General features: G+C 35.8%; 1 protein-coding gene across 1 annotated transcript; it reads right to left on the reverse strand.

The window, feature by feature from the left end:
- Window positions 1–767: 767 nt before the first annotated feature.
- LOC142303668 (uncharacterized) lies at window positions 768–9,557 on the reverse strand. Its single transcript, XM_075345282.1, has 6 exons — window positions 9,419–9,557; window positions 9,155–9,297; window positions 8,223–8,490; window positions 7,795–7,973; window positions 1,263–1,321; window positions 768–918 (listed from the first exon to the last, which is right to left on the reverse strand). Exons 1-6 carry the CDS (start codon window positions 9,555–9,557, stop codon window positions 768–770), a joined length of 939 nt encoding a protein of 312 aa, XP_075201397.1.
- Window positions 9,558–10,603: the final 1,046 nt, after the last annotated feature.

The following is a 10,603-nucleotide window of genomic DNA, read 5'->3' on the forward strand; positions in this document are numbered from 1 at the left end:
AGTAACAGATTTTCATTAATTCAGCAAAACAAAGCCCTATAATAAAATGAGATCCACAAATATATAACTGGACACTTTTTAATTATGTTACATTTTATATTTACCTCTAAAAATTCCAATATTTACAATATTTTAGTGTACACTTTGCTGAGATAAGCATTAGAAACCCTGTTAGGAGCCTCAATTAAATAATCAGTTATTTTACACAAGAAAAATAGTGCAGCTTATTTTCATGCATATTTTGCCCGTTAAAATGACTGGTATATTTGAATAACATAATGGGTCCCATTCTAAGACGGTAAGGTTTGTTGATGACATCCAGGACTTTTTTGTGTGACACAACCCTTATTGAACTGTGGTTTATATTTATAATGGAAACAAATGTGCAGATGTGAACAGAGCCGTACATAAGAACTAGCTCTGATAAATGTGTCCAATGAATTTAGTATCTAAAAACCACAACTGATGTTTGCTGTAAGAAATTACATCTAGTGCCAGCCAAAAATGTTGTATTGACATATAGGCACCTAGACTTAAGTGCCTTTGTATAGAGCAACAGTATCTGAGCATGTATATCTCATACCACTAATAACAGTGCTAAATCAGTGAGTCTTTGGAGTTCCCAAACTTCACACTTTACAGAAGGTAGCAGCATCTTTTCTGTATATTTGGTGATAAGAGAAGGTAAAACACCGCTTCATGAGCTAAACAGTGTAACCGTTCCACTCATTTCTATGTATAATGCCCAATAAATGGTATTGTAGCTTTTACACTTTACATTTGCACGTCTTAATGGCTAGAACAGAGCGTATGTGTCCATTTCTGCTTCTGAAAGTATGGGTTTCATATTCCTGTGGTAGACAACCACTGCCTGATCCTTCAGCCCACACCAAACAGTGGTCCCTGTTTCGAGAATCCCTAAAAGAATGACAAATGTTAAGATACTAGGAAGCTTTGGAACATACGAAACCTCCACTCCAGGAAGTTGGGCCAAAAATATACAAAACACAATATGGAAACTATAGCTTGTAATAAAAAGCTCAATACATTTTAAGATTAGATATAGATAGATTGATTTGATAGAGAAAGATAATACATAGATAGACAGATAATACATAGATAGATATAGATAATAGATAGATACATTGAAGACTATTATTCAACATTGATCCTTAAAAACTATTTTGCTTCCTGTTGATGAATTAAGGTAGTAAAGGAAATAAGACACTGTTAGAAATGGGAGGGAGTCAAGCTATGCTTACCTGAGTAGACAGTGATTTCCTGATGAACAACCTCCTAAGCATCGTCCTACATCAATTTCCTAGAGGATTTACAAGACAAAGTCATTGAAACCAAATCTCCATTACTGCACACAATAGAAAGAACAACTACAAAAGACTCAGTTGCTTTAGTAGAAACCTTTCTACATATCAAACACTGTTTGCACAGTACCAAAATGCTTCCAACAGAGATAGCATTGTCAAAATCCAGCTAAAAAAGGTCTTTATCCAGCAAAAAATAAAATTTCTAATGTAATAGCATTCTGACCACTGCGGACTCCAAAAAGATTGTTAGCTAAATGATAAACACGATAGATCTATTATAGACAAACAGATGATAGATAGAGATGATAAATAGAATGATAGATAGATAGAAGATAGATAAATGAGAAATAGATATATAGTGAGATGATGAATAGGTAGACATATACGAGGGGCGATCCAAAAGTAATGATAATCGATTATTTCTATTGCAGACAGAAATTAAAATAAAATGTTTTCTTCTCTCTTAGGTACCCACTAGTCCAGGAAAAAAAAAACACTTAAATAGGCCACGATTCCCGGGAGCTACATTCATTTGAATATGAACTGCCAAGGAGTGAACATCAAAATGGAAAAAAACGAGCTCAGAGCTGTCATCAAATACCTCTGCTTGAAAAAAAATTACTACCAAAGACATACACAGCGACTTGGTGGAAACATTGGGGGACTCTTCTCCTCCATATTCCACAGTTGCACGCTGGGCCAAGGAATTTAACCTGGGAAGAACATCAACGGAAGATGAACATCCTGAAGGACGCCCATCCACGTCTCTCAATGAAGAAAACGTGAAAAAAGTTGAAGAAGTTGTATTGGCAGATCGAAGAGTGACTATCAGGCATGTAGCTGAGGTCACAGGGATCTCATATGGCAGTATTCAAAGAATCCTTGCAAAAGAATTGCATATGAGAAAGGTCTCCACGCGTTGGGTGCCAAAAATGTTAACCGACGAGCAAAAGAAGAAACAAGTTGACATTTCAATAGCAAATCTCGAAAAGTTCCAAGCAGACAAGGAGAATTTTTTGTCACGTTTTTTGACCATGGACGAGACCTGGATCCACCACTGTGATCCCGAAACTAAACAACAATCGATGACATGGAAACGAGCCGACGAACCGACGCCGAAGAAATTCAAAGTGTCAAGCTCAGCAGGGAAGGTTATGGCGTCCGTTTTTTGGGTCGCTGAAGGAATTATTATGGTGGACTATTTGGAGAAGGGAGCCACTATTACGGGCTCCTACTATGCAGAACAAATAAGAAGATTGCGGGAGGCTATCAAAGAGAAAAGGCGCGGCAAACTGCGGGCTGGAGTGCTGTTTCACCAAGATAACGCGCCGGCTCACAAAGTTGCAGTTGCCATGGCAACCATTCAAGAAGCGGGCTTTGAACTGGTGGAACACCCCCCCCTCCTATTCGCCAGATCTAGCCCCCAGTGACTTCTTTCTCTTTCCTCGCTTCAAGGAACACCTCCGGGGCAAGAAATTTGACGACAATAGCGACGTGATAACCGCTGTTGGGGATTTTTTTGAGGGTCAAGATCAAGAATTTTTTTCAAAGGGAATTCTAAGTTTAGAAAAGAGATGGACTAAATATATAAACTTGTTAGGAGACTATGTAGAAAAATATATATTTTTTTAAATATATTCATTGTGTTTATTATTGATTATAATTACTTTTGGATCGCCCCTCGTATATAGGAACACCAATAGGTAGAAATGAATTCTACAAAAAAACGAATAAGGACAAAAAGACATATATATAGATATGATAAATAGATGATAGATAATGCATAGAAAATAGATAGTATGATAGATAGATAAATAGAGAGATGTTAAATAGATAAGAAAATACAGATTGATAGATGATAAATATATATATAGTATGCTAGTATGATAGAAAGATACATGGATTTATAAAGAGATGATAAATACACTGTGTTCCAAATTATTATGCAAAAAGAGTTTAGGAGTGATAAGGTCAGAAAATTTTTGTTTGTCATTTAAACTCATTGCTGGTGATGTGTGTCAGGGCTCTTTGTATCACTGAAAGCAATTGCAGATACCTGTGCAAATTAGTTTGGCAGGTGTGTCCAAATAAAGGCAAGACTACTTAAGAAGGCTGTTCCACATTATTAAGCAGTCTACATTTTTTGCCAAAATGGGAAAGAGAAAAGATGTGTCGGCTGCTGAGAAGCAACAAATTGTGGAGTATTTAGGTCAAGGCATGACTACAATCAACATTGCCAAGACACTTCATCGTGATCATCGCACAATCAAGAAGTACGTCGCTGATTCACAGCACACGCGTGTGCATGCTGATAAGGAGAAATTGAGGACTCTTTCCAACAGGCAATTGTGTCAGGTTAAAAGAACAGCTGCTAAAATGCCTTGTCATAGCAGCAGACAAGTTTTTGAAGCTGCTGATGCCTCCAATGTCCCCCGAACAACAAGATGCAGGGTCCTTCAGAGGTTTGCAGCTGTGCGTAAGCCATCCTGTCGACCACCTCTATCCACTGCACACAAGCAGAAACGGTTCCAGTGGCCAAACGATACATGAAGACTGACTTCCAAACTGTTTTGTTTACCGATGAGTGCCGTACAACGCTAGATGGTCCAGATGGATGGAGTGGAGGATGGCTGGTTGATGGACACCCCATGAACACACAGCTAAGGCGCCAACAAGGAGGAGGTGGAGTAATGTTTTGGGCTGGAATCATGGGGAGAGAGATTGTCCCTTTAGGATCCCAGAAGGGGTAAAGATGAACTCCATAATCTATATGGAGTTTCTAAAACAGCACTTCCTGCCATGGTTCAGGAGGAAGAACCGTGCATTCCGCAGCAAGATCATTTTCATGCATGATAATGCACCGTCTCATGCTGCAAATAACACATCTGCATCTCTGGCTGCTATGGGCATAAGAGGACAAACGTATGGTGTGGCCACCATGTTCCCCTGACCTCAACCCCATTGAGAACCTCTGGAGCATCATCAAAAGGAGTGTCTATGATGGCGGGAGGCAGTTCACATCTAAGCAACAGCTCTGGGAGGGTATTCTGTCCACATGCAAAACAATTGAAGCACAAACCATCCAAAAACTGACAAATTCACTGGACGAGAGAGTTCAGAAGCTTCTTTCAAACAAGGGGTCATATGTGCAAATGTAACATCACCTAGAATTACGTTTTGACTTGAAAACTGTTTGATTTCATTTTGGAATAAGCTGATAATGCTTAGAATTTCACAATTGACCATTTTGTTTTTCAAAATAAAAATAAAAAGGTTGAAAACTCTGCCGTGCGTAATAATTTGGAACATGCATTTTAAGTGCATTTTGACTGTTTATTATTTTTAAAAATATACTGTTTTCATAGGCAGTTTGATCAAAAACATTTCAATTCTACTCGAATAGTAGATGACCGGAAAATAACAATGACTGCAATTCATAAAGTTAATTTAGGAAAATATGAAAAAATATTTTTTGCATAATAATTTGGAACACAGTGTAGATATATAGTATGATCGATAGATATACTGTAGATAGAGATGATAAATAGATAAAAACATTTTGGAGATCGATGATACATTAGATAGATAGACAGATGCATACATAGATAGATATACTGTAGATAGACAAATAGAGAGATGATAGATACATAGACATATAAATGATAGATAGATAGATAATAGATAGAGATGATAGATAGATAAATACATAGATAATTTATAGATACTGTAGATAGATAGTAAGATGATAGAAAAATACATACTAATCAAATCAAATAAGCTTTATTGGCAGGACCAAATACAAATTAGTTTTGCCAAAGCAAGTGTAGATTAGGGACTGAGACAGTGGGGATGATGGGTGGGGACTGTAGGAAGGATGGATGGGGCACATCCAAGGTGGGGACTGTGGGGGCACATATATATAGATAGTAAGATGAGTGATAGTGTAAATAGATAGATGATAAATAGATAGAATGATACATATATAGATAGATACTGTAGATAGATAGATGATACATAGATTGATACTGTAGACAGATAGATAGTGAGATGATAAATAGATAAATGATAGGAGACAGAGAGATGATAAATAGGGTACATATATACTGCAGACAGATAGATAGATAGATAGATAGATACTGTAAATAGCTAGATAGCGAGTTGATAAAAAGGTAGATAGCTGTTAAATAGATAGGCGATAGAGATCATAGATACTGTAGTTTGTAAGGTGATAGAAAGATAGATATATAGATAGGTACAGTCGATAGTGAAATGAGTGATAGATACTGTAAAAAGATACATGGCAAATAAAATGATACTTAGATACTGTAGATAGATAGCTAGATAAGATAGTGAGATGATACGTAGATACATAGATAGCTGCTAAACCGATAGAGGGATAATAGATAGAGAGATACTGTAGATAGTAAGATAAAAAGACAGAACTATAGACAGATATATACTGTAAAAAGTGAGATGATATATAGATAGATAGATAGATGGATAGAGGGATAGATAGTGAGATGATAGATAGATAGATAGATAAATATAGATAGTGTAGATAGATGGATACTGTAGATTGCTACATAGATAGTGAGATGATAGCTAGATACATACATAGATATAAATACAGTAGATATATATACTGTAGATGGCTAGTGATATGATAAATAGATACCTTAGATAGATGATCGATAGAGAAATAACAGATATAGATACGGTAGATAGATAGTGAGATGAGAGATATAAATAGATAGATAGATAGATGATACATAGATAATAGATGATAAATAGACAGATAGATAGAGATTGATAGATAGACAGACAGACTGACCAGTCCAAACAGATAGATAGATACTGTAGATAGATGGATAGATAGATAGATAGGTACTGTAGATAGATAGATAGATAGATAGATAGATAGGTACTGTAGATAGATAGATAGATAGATAGAGGGATAGATAGATAGATAGATAGATAGATAGAGGGACAGATAGATAGATAGATAGATAGATAGATAGATAGGTACTGTAGATAGATAGATAGATAGATAGAGGGATAGATAGATAGATAGATAGAGGGACAGATAGGTACTGTAGATAGATAGATAGATGTCTCTCTCAAGCCTAAGCCATTAAATTCCTATAGTTTTCACTATTTTTGGAGTGCTGCATCCATTTGTTGTCACTATTATTCAGGCTTGGCCATTTTCTCCTTTTTTATATTACTGGTGCAGTTTTTTTCTTTTTTATATACATAAATCTAAAGAAAAATATTGAACTAGCAGCAAACATAATTAAGGTCATAAAGCCTACCAGAACCAAAAAAGATGGATAGAAGAATAATAAGGAAGGCTGCACTCCAAAAACTGAATGAAAAAAAGAATTGTATTAGTCGATATGAATTAGTGACGTTTCAATCCCTAAGAACCTTTTTCAAGCTTGGAAACAACTGGAGTGATTGTCTGATATGCCTTACCCTCACAGTGCTGGTTCTGTGCTGCTCTGATTTTTTATTTTATAGATTGATTGCTTGATGGATTGATAGATAGATAGATAGATAGATAGATAGATAGATGGATAGATAGATAGATAGATAGATAGATAGATAGATAGATAATGGATAGATGGATAATAGATAGATAGATAGATAATAGATAGATAGATAATAGATAGATCATAGATAGAGGGATAGATAGATGGATGGATAGATAGATAGATAATGGATAGATGGATAATAGATAGATAGATAATAGATAGATCATAGATAGATAGAGGGATAGATAGATAATAGATAGATCATAGATAGATCATAGATAGATAGATAGACAGATAGATAGATAATGGATAGATGGATAATAGATAGATAGATAATAGATAGATCATAGATAGATAGAGGGATAGATAGATAGATAATAGATAGATCATAGATAGATCATAGATAGATAGATAGATAATGGATAGATGGATAATAGATAGATAGATAATAGATAGATCATAGATAGATAGAGGGATAGATAGATAGATAATAGATAGATCATAGATAGATCATAGATAGATAGATAGATAATGGATAGATGGATAATAGATAGATAGATAAATGGATACATAGATAGATCATAGATAGATAGATCATAGATAGATATATAGAATCATAGATGGATAGATAGATCATAGATAGATAGATATATAGAATCATAGATGGATAGATAGATACATAGATAGATAGATATATAGAATCATAGATGGATAGATAGATCATAGATAGATATATGGAATCATAGATGGATAGGTGCATATCTTTTGTGTCCTGTTTAAGATGAGCCTTTTACGGTTACATGTAAAATATAGCTCAGCCACCACATATGCTACACATAATAAACCATATCTGCTAACATACAAAGGTACAGTATTTACTCTTTGCAGACAACTAATGATACATTGCTATAAATGAGTTTAAATAGATCCATTACCTTAAGTCTATCTTCTTTGATACCTTTGGTATTATATATAACTTCATAGTAATATTCAAAATAGGTGACCCTGTAGCATATCTCATTTATTTCACACGTTTCCACAGTCTGGGCTACCACAGCTCCATTTGGACTTTCAACAATTACTGTATCAAATTTAATTGGGGCACATCGAAGACCTGTAACAGGAATATAGTGCACATTATTTACACCATATTCTTAGACCAATAGAAGTCAAATGTGAAAAGCCAGTAGCTTACAATTGTTGTTCGAACCGAGTGCAATCTAATCTTTTAATCATTGCAATGCTCATCTCAATATTGGTTACAAATTATGCTCATTTGCATATTCATGATTCATTAGGTTTCTAACAAAAAACCTAAGCATGTAAAGTTCATTAGATATGTATTGTCACACGTTAACCATACCTGAACTGACTGTAGGGCTCGAACATTTCCCAACATCCACTGTTGACTCAAAGGGTGTTTCTGGGAAGAAGCTCTTCAGAAATGGCATTCGCATGCACTCTTGTGGGGTGGGATTGCATTGACAGTCCTCAATCACCTCCACTTCTTTAATTCCCTGGAATAGCAAAATCCTCTCTAACCCAACCTTTATTGGTTGACAGCTTGTTTCGTGGGGGCACGATGGCTCCGAGCTTGATGTCAGCGTTGTGTCAGGCATTCGCTCTCGTAACTATAACACCAGATAGAATTGTACATGATGATTGTAATGAGGGTCAAATATATTTAGTTGTTTGAAAGAACTATGGAATCAGAAGAACTGATGAATTTGTAGTGAGATTCTAAGGCTATGTGCGCACAGTGCGTTTTTTGCGGCGTTTTTGCACGTTTTTCGGGTGCGTTTTTGGCCTCAAAACTGCATGACTTTGCTTCCCCAGCACAGTCTATGAGTTTTAAGCTGCGTTTTTGAGCTTGAAAAAAAAAATGGACATGTAAATTCTTTCCTGCGTTTTTCTGCGTTTTCCCCCCATGCAATGCATTGGAAAAACGCAGCAAAACGCAGAGATCAAAAACGCAGCAAAACGCAGCCAAAAACGCACCAAATCGCGGTAAAAACGCATGCATAGTATGATACATACCACATAGTATGATAAAATAGCAATTTTCACATACGCAGCTACCTTGATAAAGCACCCCATGCAGGAAACGGCCATAGCCTACAGAACTGCCATATATTTTTCCTTTTGTATACCTCTCTGCCATGGAAAGAAAATAAACAGCTATTTTATCATACTATGTGGCAAGTGCCAATCTACTTTTTGATATATTAAATACAAAAAGTCACAAGCATGAAAAAAGCTAATATGATACAAATAGGTACATAAAATATTTTTAACCTTTTTATTTTTCAGGAAATCCAGCATTGATGAATGCTTTGGAAGCCCTGGAAACCCAGAATTGTAAGAATTGAATCTTTGAGGGACTCCACAGTGAGATCTGCATATTCCAACATCCACACTTACAGGACTGCCTGATATATCTGCAGAAAAACAAGAACAGTAGTGTAAAACGCACAAATCATATTATATTAGACTCAACAAAGAGTGTATGAGAGATCACCAAGTCATGCAGCACCAGGCACTCCCTACCCGTCTACTTACCCTGTCCAATATAGGCAAAATTACTTTGTCGTTTACAGCATCCTCGCTCTGTAAATAAATTCCTTTTGTCAGGAGGCCTATTCATCACAGCGTCATCTGCGGAGGGTGCAAGACATTTGTTCAGTGTAAGAAAGCACATAGGATTGCATAGTATATGGAATATTTTCCAATGGTTTAGGTTAGATGAAGAACATGCTGAATCCACTGATTTACAATAGGGAATGAGCGCATGGGCTAATAATTGAAAAAAATATAAATATGTATTTCTTGACTGAAAAAAATACAATACTCACAAGCAACACACAAGAAGCAACATGAACTGTAGATGACGAACTTCATAAACAATGAGTATTCCATGTCTGATTCCGAATATTGCCTCCAGAATGGACTCTACATTTACAGCCCAGACTTTTATATCCATGGGGGAGACAGGTCAAATGTATCTTGGGGCCAAGGCTACAATAAGAGGTTGCTTAGATTGTAATCTTAATACAACACAAAAGTGGTGTCAGGAACCCTTAAACTAATTGAATTTCCCCACTTAAATGTCTTTTAGACTATTGATAATGTCCACATCAAAGGGTTGTTTTAAATACAAAATCGTCCCCTAAGCTTGGGTCACCTTTTGGTTTTATTTACTAGCTCGGCTTGAGGTGTGAGCTTAAACTACTTGTGATTGCCAAATGAAGTCTTAAGTAGCTTTAGGTCTCCTCCCTTTGAAAAAGAAGAAAAGAACTTAAAAGCTATTCAATTCTCAGTTGTCTTTTATATGTAGTTAAGAAGAGGCTTTGATGACACTTCAATGTTTACATTCACAGCAGTTTTTTGATAAACTGAGACTTGGAGGGAGCAACAGTTGTGCATTAAAAGAGTTATGCCAGCATTATATTTTGTTACATAGACCTGTATTATGCTATAAACTAAAAAAAAAACTTATAGATGACGAGGACAAAGTACACACCAATATCGCATATCTATCCTTCTACCACAACATACATTATTATTCTTATTATTAATATTTATTATTATAGCGCCATTTATTCCATGGCGCTTTACATGTGAAAGGGGTATACACAGCAATATTGCATATCCAACCTTCTACCACTACTATACAAGCTGGATGATGTCATTAATTGGCAGGAGAGACCTGTATGTGTGGCAGGACTGGACTGGGATGTCAACCCC

Source organism: Anomaloglossus baeobatrachus, chromosome 1 (assembly GCF_048569485.1).
Source record: "Anomaloglossus baeobatrachus isolate aAnoBae1 chromosome 1, aAnoBae1.hap1, whole genome shotgun sequence".
NCBI lineage: Eukaryota > Metazoa > Chordata > Amphibia > Anura > Aromobatidae > Anomaloglossus > Anomaloglossus baeobatrachus.